We start from the raw sequence: 12,369 nt of genomic DNA on the forward strand, positions 1-12,369 counted from the left end.
ATGGATTTCCAACTCATTTCTTACTCGGATTTCCATTTCTAGTATAGTTTAACTCTGATTATCGAAAATTTAAAGTCGGGTACGACAATATACATACTTTTGTTGAAGAAACGTCCTTGAATCAAGGGGTGTTTTTTAAATTTTCGGGCTTTTCAATATGACCCATTTCTAAAAAAATATGTACCGTTGACTTACTGTAATTTTTTAAAGCAAATAGTCACAGTGGTCGTGAATTGTTGATTGATTAGAGCTTAAAAAGTGTATGATGGGTTCGAGATGGCTTTTGAGAATAAGTTTGAGATTGACTCCTGAGGAGAGGATACTCAAGAAACCGTGAAAGTTGCTATTTATACCACTAAGGTGTACTTTTCTTTTCGGTAGCTTCATCGTGTTTTTTTATCTTGAAAGGATCTGGGTCGGTATGTGGGTATAGTTTTCGCTTTTAGAACCGAGAAGTAAAATTCTTCTAAGAAGCATGCGAGCGAAGACAAAACATCTTTTTTCATTCTTAGAACTCGTGTTGGTTCATAGGAATAGTTTTCATTCACAGGGGATGTGGGAGAATGTTAGAGCACACAAGTGCTGAATCCGTACTAAAAAACCGAACATTTTTTTGGATAAAACCTCTGATCTTAACAAACGAAGCAGATGTTTTAACTATCGCTAAGCTCGTGTCGATATTGGTGACTCGAACAACTCGAATAACGTTCACAACCCAACTCAACTCAACCCTATATTTTTTTAACTCTTTTTTAAAAATTATTTTTAAAAAATCTACTTATCCACGACACGTATTACATTAATAACTAAAATATCATAAAGTTCAAATATCAAACATTCACCGACTAGAACGCATTACTAACATCAGCTACAAACGTCAAATATAAACATCGGCTACGAACGTGTAGTAACCCTATTTTCAGGTAGGTCAGGTTGACGTGCTGATATACCAAAAAACTATAAACCTACAAACTGACCCGAACTTTTTTCAATTTTTAAATAATTCAATCGAAACTAAATTAAAAAAAAAATTAATCAAATAGTTCAGGTTGGTTGAATTCTCGAGTAATCGAACATTCGTTTAAGCAATTTTTGGGTAAATAAATAAATATGCAAAAATGTAAGGGCCAATTGTTTATTTACTTAAAAGTGACATGACTACTAAATGACATGAATTCTGAATATGATAATTAATTAATTAATTAATTAATTATTAATTTATTTTCTTTTTCTTTTTCTTTTTCTTTTCCACTTTATTGAAAGAGAATAAAATCATTCTTTTGACCAATTAAATTTATTTCCCATCTTTTCAATTTTTTTTAATAATTAATTTTTTTTTTTTTTAATTTCAATGTACTTTTATGATTAAATTATATAAAATATGAAGTGGAGTCATATTTTAAAATAAAAACCTTTATTTATTTATTTATTATTATTTTTTTAAATAACCTTAAAACTTCGAAGTTAAAATAAAAAAAATTAAATAATAATATTAATGTCTAATAAATTTCTAAACTTTCAATTTTTTATTTAATAAATCTTTAATTTTTTAAATAATAATATTTAATAAATACGAATAAATTATTAAATTATTGAGTTTCAATTCTTAATAAATTCTAGACTTAGTTCTATATTTTTTTAAAAATTTAATTTATAATATCAAATAAATAAATGAAAAAAATTTAAATTAATAAAAATATTTCTAAATTTGGTACGTTAAAATTTTAAAATAATTCTAAAAAATAACTTTAACTATATTCCGAAAATATCTTTTAATTTTAAAATTTTTCGTTTATATTTTCTTACGATATTTTTTAAACAAAATATTAAACGTTTTAAATTAACAATGAGAGTATTTTCAATTTTTTTTAAAGGTTTTTAAAATTTTACGAATTTATTGTCATATTAAATATAAAAAGTATTATTAATTTTAATAAATGTTGAATACCTAACATTAATACTTTATGCATTATTTTAATATATAATCTTTAGTGGAAATAAAAGAATAATATAAATGTTTTTTAAGGAGCACAAAAAAACATAGAAAATTACAAAAAAGGGACTGACATGGAACCATTATGTTTGTCCTATTGAATAGGGGCATATTTGGAAATTAAATAAATACCCTTTGATTTTTTTATTATTTATTTTGCATTATTTTATTAACAAGCCAATTATGGAGAAGATGCCACAACCAAACACTGTTTTCCCATTTGGATGGGTTTTCCTCCCTCCTTTTTAGTCAAGGGTATTTTAGTCATTTTCCATTACTCTTTTTATTCCGAGAAAGGAGAGGCACCTTATATCCTTGAACCGATAGCCATCTATCGATTAACCTAACCTCCTCCGTCCCTCGAAACCAACAAAGGGTAGTACAGGAATATTCACCTGTTGTCTATTGACTATGTCTTTCAATCTGATCTTAAGCGCTGACTCACTCTTAGTGGATGAACCCTACGTCCACTATTACGAAGATAACAGTTAGAGATGCCCATTTAACCCATGAAGAATGGGGGAGCGTTCTCCTCCGTTAGCTAAACGGGGCAGAAGACAGAGATTACATACTGTCCTCGTCTATGACCCTAGTCCTGCCCTAATTGTCGTTTTGCTCTTATTCCTATAAAAATAAATGGACAATTTCAAGTTGGGTCCAACTTAGATTAGAAATTACAATAATTTTCGAGCTAATTGAAGGATTGAACACGTTTAAAACTAATTTACGATTTTTTAATTAAATTTTTAATAAGTTATTATTATTGCAAAGTTCATTATTAATGACAAAACTTTGGTTTTAGCAAATAAATTATTTAATGGGGAATAAAATTTTGAAATGAAAGGAATTAGAAATGCAAAGCTTGAGTGGCTCCAATTCTTTGCCATCTATAAGACCAACACCAATGATTAGGCTCACTTCCACAAGAACAAGTGTCATTTTTTACCGTAAAAAACTCTTTCCGAATTATATGTTTGAGTCTCTAACTTTTAGATTCTCGAGCCAGGTTGGATCGGTCCAACTGAACCGGTCACCTCTGACCTAAGATGACTGTGCACGTGTTCTACCTCTTTTCCTTTTCTTGTTTGTATCTGAAACCTCGTAGAGTCTTCATAAGTTTATTTTCATAATTTTAGTTTCTTTTCTATCACGGGTTAAAACCCTTCTTGGGGATTCAATGAAAGTCTCGTCTTTTACACAAGTAATCCTCTTCAACACTTAGCACCAAATATTTAATATCGAAAAGGTTGATGCACTTTCATAAAAGCAATGAATGAGAAAGAGTCTAGAAATAGAATTTCATGCTTTATATCTACCCTTGTACAAAAAAAACCTTTAGCGTTGAATTGTTTAAACTCTTAAAGACACTTAGAAAATGGTCGAAAAGTGTTGTGAGAACCCACATTAGTTGGAGAAATGTAGAAACCTCTTTCTAGTAGACACGTTTTAAAATCATGAGACTGACGACGATATGTAATGGGTAAAAGCAACAATATCTACTAGCGGTGGCCTCAAGCTATTACAAATGGTATCAGAGCCAGCCACCGAACGATGCCAGACACGAGCTGGAGTAGGGCTAGACCCTCTCCATTATAGACACATTTTAAAACTTGTGAGACTAATGACGATACTTAATGGGTCAAAGTGGACAACTAGTGGTAGGCTTGGGCCGTTAGAAATGGAGCCGAACACAGAACAAAGTGCCATCAAAGGCGCTAACACTAAGAGAGTGAATTATGAGATCTATGTCCAAATCACCTAATGTCTTACCAAACACAAACATATGAAAAAAAAAACCAAAATTTCTACTTTTGGATCACAGAAATCCTTAAAAAAACCACCAAAAATGTTTTTCCAACATTTTTTGTTATGAACAAAATGGAAAAACAGCAAACAAATCAGTGGATTGCGAAACTTATCCACAAGCTGGAGAGAGAGAGGAGATGATTCCATGGATAGATGTCTCCAGTTTACAAACTTCCGCACACAGAAAATTTTGGGTCTTACAAAAAGAGAGAAACTTCGCATCAATTGAAGACTGAATTCTCAGCCAGAGCCATCCATGGCTTCTCTCTCCACCTTCTTCTCCTTCCTCTTACCCTCAAAACCACCTCCCCCAAAGCCCCAACAGCCCCTCATTGCCTCTCCTTCTCCGGCGACTCAGTCCGCCGCTCAGTTCCAAACCCTAAAATCCAGAGATGAATCGGTATCCCTAAAGCCCCTAAAGGGTCTGAGTCATTCCGAGCCCTTATCGGCGGAATTAGCCTCTGTTATCTGTCCTTCGCTGGCCTTTGCTAATACTATGTTCTTCAATTCGGCGTATAATGTTCAGGTGATTGTGGATGATAATGAGCCGGAGGAGCGGCTTCTGGGTAGATTCCGGCGAGAGGTTATGAGGGCTGGTGTGATTCAGGAGTGTAAGAGACGGAGATACTTTGAGAATACTCAGGATACTAGAAAGCGTAAGACTCGAGAGGCTGCTAAACGCAACCGCCGGAGGTTTGTTCTTGGAATTTCTTGTGGATTCTTTTGGGATTTTTCTGATTCTTTGTTCTTTGATTCTGAAACTCTCTATGATTGTTTGTTTGTTTGTTTGTTTGTTGGGATTTGTGTTCTGTTTGAGTGTTGAATTTGATTGCTAGGAAGGTAATAGAGGCCTTATCCAGAATTGTCTTCTGAATATGAAAGGTTTGTATGTAGAGGTTTACTCTTGACTGGCCTAATGTACTTCTGAGGTTAAACTATAACAAGGGACGAGTTCAAGCTATGGTAGCCAGCTACGTAATGTTAGCGAGTAGTTATCTTGACAACCAAATGTAGTAGGGTCAATAGTTGTCTCGTAAAAATAGCCGAGGTGCACACAAGCTGGTGCAAACACTCGTCCACTTGTAGAAAGACAAAGCTAAACTATAATAACGTAGAACAAAAGAGAAAATAGGCACACTTCCTTGATATTTTTTACCTATACTCTTTTGAGAAACTTAGGATAAGGAGCTAGAATTAAGAGAAAGTAATGGGAAAAATCGAACCCAAGTCTTGAGAGAGAACCTCTCGAGGATTTAAAACGCGTCTATTGGGGAGAGGTTTCTACACCCTTGTAAGGAATGTTTTGTTCCCCTCTCCAACCGATGTAGGATCTCACAATCCACCCCCTTGGAGACCCAACATCCTCGTTGGTAGCAGATATTGTCCATTTTGGCCCGTTACGTATCGTCGTCAGCCTCGTGGTTTTAAAACGTGTATGTTAGGGAGAGATTTCCACACCCTTATAAGGAATGTTTTGTTTCCCTCTCACACAATAGGTAATGACAATCTTTACCAAAAGGATCACGGATAGGATTAGAAAGGAAATAGGACGATTTTGAAAAGAACTTTTATCTAGTGCTATTTAGAGGGAGTTTTAGCTTGAGAGGAACAATAGGATTTTTCGGGATCGGAGAGATTTGAGGATGAACTTCGGAAGTTGGTTAGTTTTAACTCTTCGTTACGAACGTTTGTTAATCGAGCATTTGGCGATTCTTGTAGCTAGTGTGGGTCTCCTTTTGGTGGACTCGTTTTCTGTATTCTCTCGTACATTCTTTCATATTTCTCTGCAAAAGCTCGGGTTTTCTTTTTTGCAAAGGAGATCTAAGATGGAAAATTTGGGCTAAGTTGATTAATGATTTGGGTTGAACAGGCGCCCATTCACAAGAATTACACCAGAGAACAAGCAGGATGTGCCTGCAACCAAGCAGGAAGCTGATGATGACAACTGGGATTTACCTGAAGAAGGCATTCCAAATTAACCTAATCCAGAAGTTCAGTCCACCAAAATGTTTAATGTTTTGTGCTCATCTTTAGATTTTGGGAAGCTGTTAGTACTCTGTAATGTAAGTTATTTTCCATGTTAGATCTTCTTTAGTTGAGGAGTTTTTGCAATGTTCCTTATGAACAAGTAGAAATGGCCATTCCTTGTACTTATGAATTCCGACAGAGATGGTTAAATTATAAGTCTAGTCCACGAGCTTTTAGTTTGGTGTATTTTATAAATTGTTTAATAAAGTTTCGAACTTTCAAGAACTTTAAAATGTATTTAATAAATCCTTAAACTTTCAATTTTTGTATCCAACGGGTTATTGAATTTTTTATTTTGTGCCTAATAAGTTAGGGACATGTTGACCTTATAATTTAAGTTAAAAATGTATCAGCCCAAGCCCACTGTTTGCAGATATTGTCGACTTTGGTCCTTTACGTATCGTCGTCGGCCTAAAATGTGTCTTTTAAGGAGAGGTTTCCACACCTTTATAAAATTTACCTCACCAACAAATGTGAGATCTCACAATCCACTTCCCCCCTCCCCCTCCCAATGTCCTCGCTGACACACTATTCAGTGTCTAGCTATGATATCATTTATAATAGCCCAAGTCCACCGCTAGCAGATATTGTCTACTTTGGCATGGTATTTGTCGCCGTTAGCCCTAGTTTATAAAATACATCTTTTAGGAAGAGCACACCTTTATTAAGTTCCTTTCTCCGATCAACGAGGGATCTCACAAAAATACATGATCAAAGAAAAACTTCACATCTAAATGAATTAGGAATTAAACTATTTGGCAAGTAAGAGCAGTAAGAAATCTTTCAAGCTTATAATTTAGGAAGAACTCGTAATCCACAGGCTTAATTTGACTCACCATTGGAAGGCAATGCAGTATAGATGATTCTGGTTTTCAAAGAATTTTCCTCAATTTTTATGATTCAGAACCACGAACTGCAGTTGCATTGTTCCGAGCACTTCATAGTCTCATCCTAAGAGTTCAGTTGGAGGAGGAAGATAGCCTGCAAGGAGCATTCTAGTTATATCTTCAGCCAAATGGAAATTATTTGAAGTCATGGCCCTATAATTATCAAATGTTTACGTTTAAGAAAGAACATCAAATTAGATACCCCTTTCCAGAGGATGGCAAGAGTCATTCTACACGAGAGGAACATCGAAAAGACGAAAAATCTCGATTCTCTCGAGAATTTCGTTGTTGCTCTTTGTTCAATCACAAAATCGTATATTTCGATACAACTCCGACTGGGATATGCTTGAAACTTCTACCTAATATGAGGACTTGATGCAACTCTCACAGTTGGTTTCTTTTTCTTCTTCAACACTTTCTTTTTCTTCTGGGGCACTCCCTGTCCCCTCTTGAAAATGGCCAAAACCTCAATACTGCAACCATAACCAAGTTTATGTCACAAAGAAAGCTCTTATCAAGTATTGGAGAATAAGAATGTACTTATAAATGATATCAATGTTTTGTGCCATTTAAGTTGGACGAGAAAGATACTTCAAATCGAGCCCCAACGTAGATGAGTAATATAATTGATGTTAAGATCTAGAAGAATAGTAAATGATAACGATGGCCTGAAAATAGGGATACTCCTTTTTGTCGATAAATTTTAGAAAGATATGTACATTGTATCTTTTCTTGAATGAAAATTGTTATATTCAATTTACAATGTTCGATCAGAACTAACTTCAATCTAGTGATAAGGTATGATTTTAAGATTTATTGAAAGTATAGACTACTTAGATAAATATCGTGATTTATCTCTAGTGCCTAATTATGATTTTACCTACAAGAATCGACCGAAAGAAAATAAGATCATTACCTCTGGGTGCCAGGAAAGAAATTAAAACCATGGGCCTTCGCCAAATGCCACGCATTGCTAGACAGTAACATCTTGCAATCCTATACAGAGAAAAACATAGCTATAGTCTATATAATGCACACACATTGTAAAAAGTACATACAAATTTCCCTTTGAGATCATGGAAGGAGAGCAGGAATACAGTCGAGTTTGATGGAATTTGGAGGCAGCTTTACGAAAAAACTTACCTCCTTGAAGCTTTCCCATCCACAACTTATATAAATAAGAGTCTGAGGCAGTGAATGATTTGGTTCCAAAGCTGTACTCCCAATTTGGACTGTTTCTTCCTTTGCTCGTAAAACCCATGGCCTTTTTTCATCTTTCTTATCCGTCAAATGTGGGCTGGAGAATTTGGAATTCAAATGACAATGAACTAAAATGTTAGGAGAGGAAAATTTAAAAGCCTTAGAGGTCATCCAAAACAACCTTTTAGATAATGACTTCACTTTACGCTTTAGTGATGCTATATCTCTCAATGTATCAGCAAGTGATGCATCCAAACCTTTTCTTGGCGGATCGACAACAACTACGTCTGATCCCATAATCCAAGTAAGAGGATCCTGTGCAAGTAGTAGATACAGCAGAAAATATAGCTATGCACTTGAGTATTCTTAATACTGGTGTAAGTCCCATATGCAGTAAATGAAATCAGTAAAATAATTCAAATGATGGGTAATTAAAAACTGAAGGGCTGGAGTACTAACTTTTGAAGTGTCTGCATGGTGCCAGCTGATACTGCCATCAACTCGGTCCGGTAGACGTTCGACTGTTTTCTCAAATGATAGCTTAGACTCTTTGTTGACCTCGACACACTTCACAAATCTGAAAGCAAAAGTAACATTGGGTTATCAATTTCCATATGTTTAAATGTAGTGAAACTTTGAACCCCACGGCATGCATAATTGTCCTAGTCTTGCCTGCATTTCCTTGTGGCAGCTAATGATAATCCAATCACACCAGCTCCTGCATACAAATCAGCAACTGATGCTCCATATGGAACATACTTCTGCAACTTCCGGAGCAAGCTATCGAAAGCCTGGAAGAAAAGAGTATAGGTTGGATGATCCAATGGGATTATATCAGGATGTGATGCCAATAAAAAAGTTTAATGGGCATGAAACACCAATTACGAGGTTTGGCAAATTGGTAGACTGGATTGATTTGCTGGAACGAGATTAAGAATTTTAAGATCTAGACTTAGAAGATTGATAAATTTTGGCAGTTGCTCCAGCAAAAGTATGAGATTCCCAACCCAAAGATCTCAGTAAAATCATTTTTTTAGTTCTAAAAAAATTTCAAAGGATTAGCAAGTCTTCATCATGGGGTTATTCATCAGGAAAACACTGATGGATTTCAGAAAATATACTCCAGTGTCTACCTCAGCCACCATTTATGTGCAAAATGAAAATGATGCAGAAGGCTGGGCGATTGCCTTTCTTTACTTTTTTCTCTTTCCCAATTTGGAATATGCTCTCCATAATTTTGATCTTTCTAATGTAATCTGGCTGGTTTCTTCCTTCAGCTGGCTCTTTGCCATCCTTTGAAGAACAAAACCAAATCTATTTGAACCAATGCCACCCTTGCCTCTCTTTTGGGAGCTTTTAGAGGAGAGGAACCATGAAATGTTTTAGCATGGAAGTAAAGATAGAGTCTGGGACACCATTTCTTTTAACTTTCTACCCAGCCTAAACTAAGTTTTTTTCTTTTCACTACAACGTTTCTACTTATTAGACATAGCAACTATTTATTCTTTTAAATTATTATTATTTATTCACCCTAGTTCTCTTAGAAAAAAGGTTAGATGGACAATCAGCAACTAGGCATTAAGAGTCGGGAATACATTGCAACGACTCAAGCCTACCGCTAGCAGATATTGTCCTGTTTGGGCTTTCCCTTTCAGACTTCCCCTCAAGGTTTTTAAAACGCGTCTATTAGGGATGGGTTTCCACACCCTTATAAAGAATGCTTTGTTCCCCTCTCCAACCGATGTGGGATCTCACAATCCACCCTCCTTCAGGGCCCAGCGTCTTCGCTAGCACTCGTTTCCCTCTCCAATCGATGTGGGATCTCACAATACACTCCCTTCGGGACCCACCGTTCTAGCTAACACTCGTTCCTCTCTCCAATCGATGTGGATGGTATCAAAACAAGTCAAAACCCCAACCAAAATTATAAGTAACAAAATATATTTCCCAAGAATAAAATGATTTCTGAAATTTGAAACATAAATATTTAAGAACCTGTGTATTTGCTTGGCCAAAACTTGATGGTGTCAAGCAAATGTCTATTCCACCAACATGCTCCCAAAAATCTCTTTCGCCTAAAAGATGCCTCCATCTATTACCAAATATTACCTGTATTTTTCAACAAACGAAAAATTCGAAAATCATGAATCAAACTTAGCAGTGACGGATAGAAACAAGCAAATATTCATCACTCCAACTCTTACAATGAAGAAACTTACATTGTTAGATGATGTTTGAAAATTTGCCCACACAGAATGAACTAGATGAGTATTACTTCGGGCACCACCATTTTTCCATAAGAACTGTTGTTCAGTACATCAAAGTAAAATGTAAGTAGAAAGCTTGCCAAATACGATCTTTTCTTTTTCCTTTTGGGGGAGGAGGCAGGGTTCCCAAAACTCACATTGGCTAATGCATTTAGCTTGTCAGAATTCTGTGAAGTTTCACTCCTTGAATTCCAAACTAAAGCTATCTGTATCTTACCTGAAAACAGACATAAATTCAATCAATCCTACCTTTTCTAAGACCTTAAGCAATGGAGTAAACTAACATCCTAATATCAACTTAGTTAGCATGTAACCATTTTTGTATCTTTCTGAGGAAGGAAGGGATGTGCTATAAGTCGTCACAGCCATCTGCATCAAAATCATTGAGTATTATCACTAACATCACCATTAAAGAACAAACAAATTGTCTGCCCAATATTCATTTGAGGTTTATTTTAATGATAACCTGAACATATCGCAAATCACCAGTCCCCTGATCTTCGTCATAAGGCTCTACGTTTAATTCAGTGATACCTTCATATAGCCCACAAAGAAGATGCAAATAGTTCAGTTATTATAGAACCCCTAATTTTAGAAATAGACGAAATGTTCATCCAGATCACTTGAACTTCATAAAGAACACACCTCGTTTTAACAATTGAACTGCCGCATTTATATTAGGGTGATGAGCTGCAGAAACATTTTTGTTTAACTTAAACAATCATAATTAGTGGAAGACGAGGAATAGAGCATAACACTAAGGCAAGTAGAAATGGAACCTTTGCAATCAGGAATATCCACGACATTATGAGTTCCCTCTTGATAAAGCCCAATCATAGGGCTTGTAGACGAGCCACGAACGGCTAATTTCGCACGGCACCTCCATCCCCACTAAAATCAAATCCATGTACCAAAAATGAAAACCAGACGATTATTCGATAGGATTAGACGAATTCTATCAACACGAACAAAATTATGAGGAAAAACAAGTCAACCAGTTTGCAACTATCAAATGTAAAATCCGATACTCCAAGATTGTTGAAGAATTGAGTCGCCTCCTCAACGATGACCGGCCGGTGGAGGTCGAACTCGTGTGTGCATCCGGAGCACCTAAAACATTCAGTAACAAAAAAAAAAAAGTTACTCGATATATGAGATTCAGATATTAGAACTGTAATGGAAGGTGGAACATACGATTGAAAGTGAGTGCACTGGAGTGCACACGCCGGCGAGGATAGTGAGTCCGGAGTTGATTTCGCAGAGAAAGACAGCAGAGGTGGCGGCAGCGGCGGTGGCGGCGAAGGAGAAGAATGAGTGCGCACTGAGGTGGTAGAGAGTTGACAAGAAATGAAAGGTGAAATTGAGCGAGGCGTGAAGTAGCACTGAAGCATCGTTCTCTCCGGTGGCCGGTGACGCGCCGGAGCGGTGAAGAGAGGTATGGCGGGAATAGATGGATAAACTTTAATTACTCTGTCGTATAAATATCTCGAAAAACCATTTTTAAAAAAGAATAAATAAATAAATAAGTTAAGATACTCGGACCCGGTCGGCCTGGATCGGTTGTAAGATGTGCATTGAATCGACAAGTCGGACAGATTAGTACGACAAATCGTCGTGAATAAGCCATTTTTTTTATTTACATTGTTCCTATTATAAATGTTTTCTCATTATAAATGTTTTCCTATTATAACCCTCNTTTTTTTTTTTTTTTTTTTTTTTTTTTTTTTTTTTTTTTTTTTTTTTTTTTTTTTTTTTTTTTTTTTGTACATATCGCTGACAACTAAATAAGGTTCAAACTTAACCTTATATTTTTTAGTTTTAGCTAAGTTGTTCATTTTTTTTCTTTGTTTTTTTCTTAATTGGATCAGGTCAGGTCGAATCAGCTAGNATTGAGGCATCGAGAATTTGGGATTTTGTTTCTATTTAGGTTGTTTCATTTTTTTCTTAATTGGATCGGTCCAGTCGGAACAGCTAGGTTATTCATTTCCATTTTGTCTTTTTGTACCTATACTGACAACTAAATAAAGTTCCAACTTAACCTTCTATTTTCTAGTTTGGTTGAGTCAAATCAACGAGATGGTTCATGTTCATTTTTTACATATCACATTGTAACTAAAAATCTCATTAGTACGGTTTATTTAGGTCATGTGTCAAATTGAAAACAGAAGAAATAAATTCTCAATTATAA

The 12,369-nt window shown here is 35.5% G+C and overlaps 2 protein-coding genes across 3 annotated transcripts; one reads left to right on the forward strand and one right to left on the reverse strand.

Annotated features, from left to right (window-relative positions):
* The first annotated feature begins 3,886 nt into the window (after positions 1-3,886).
* LOC111793698 (30S ribosomal protein S21, chloroplastic) lies at positions 3,887-6,052 on the forward strand. The gene is made up of 2 exons (XM_023675703.1): positions 3,887-4,492; positions 5,670-6,052. The coding sequence occupies exons 1-2, from the start codon at positions 4,056-4,058 to the stop codon at positions 5,776-5,778; spliced, it is 546 nt and encodes a 181-aa protein (XP_023531471.1). The 5' UTR covers positions 3,887-4,055; the 3' UTR covers positions 5,779-6,052.
* Positions 6,053-6,542: 490 nt separating this feature from the next.
* Positions 6,543-11,650, reverse strand: LOC111793699 (uncharacterized RNA methyltransferase pc1998). Of its 2 annotated transcripts, none has more exons than XR_002814966.1 (16): positions 11,376-11,650; positions 11,177-11,291; positions 10,961-11,072; positions 10,827-10,871; positions 10,648-10,715; positions 10,496-10,550; positions 10,319-10,398; positions 10,134-10,217; positions 9,910-10,023; positions 8,587-8,705; positions 8,374-8,491; positions 8,096-8,229; positions 7,858-8,011; positions 7,631-7,710; positions 6,917-7,187; positions 6,543-6,808 (listed from the first exon to the last, which is right to left on the reverse strand). XR_002814966.1 is itself a non-coding variant. In XM_023675704.1 (16 exons), the coding sequence occupies exons 1-16, from the start codon at positions 11,570-11,572 to the stop codon at positions 6,787-6,789; spliced, it is 1,611 nt and encodes a 536-aa protein (XP_023531472.1). In that variant the 5' UTR covers positions 11,573-11,650; the 3' UTR covers positions 6,543-6,786. The 2 variants fall into 2 exon arrangements, 1 of the variants encoding a protein (XP_023531472.1); XM_023675704.1 differs by having other exon boundaries at positions 7,074-7,187.
* Positions 11,651-12,369: the final 719 nt, after the last annotated feature.

This window comes from Cucurbita pepo, chromosome LG04 (genome assembly GCF_002806865.2).
Source record: "Cucurbita pepo subsp. pepo cultivar mu-cu-16 chromosome LG04, ASM280686v2, whole genome shotgun sequence".
Classification (NCBI taxonomy): domain Eukaryota; kingdom Viridiplantae; phylum Streptophyta; class Magnoliopsida; order Cucurbitales; family Cucurbitaceae; genus Cucurbita; species Cucurbita pepo.

What these genes read in the sequence shown, in the direction of transcription:
- LOC111793698 (XM_023675703.1), top strand. Translation starts at nt 4,056, where the DNA reads ATGGCTTCTCTCTCCACCTTCTTCTCCTTCCTCTTACCCTCAAAACCA. An exon ending in GCTAAACGCAACCGCCGGAG is followed by an intron (nt 4,493 to 5,669) that starts GTTTGTTCTTGG and finishes TGGGTTGAACAG; the next exon opens with GCGCCCATTCACAAGAATTA.
- LOC111793699 (XM_023675704.1), bottom strand. Translation starts at nt 11,572, where the DNA reads ATGCTTCAGTGCTACTTCACGCCTCGCTCAATTTCACCTTTCATTTCT. An exon ending in GTGAAGTCATTATCTAAAAG is followed by an intron (nt 8,012 to 8,095) that starts GTTGTTTTGGAT and finishes CAAATTCTCCAG; the next exon opens with CCCACATTTGACGGATAAGA. An exon ending in TTCTTTCCTGGCACCCAGAG is followed by an intron (nt 7,188 to 7,630) that starts GTAATGATCTTA and finishes TTATGGTTGCAG; the next exon opens with TATTGAGGTTTTGGCCATTT.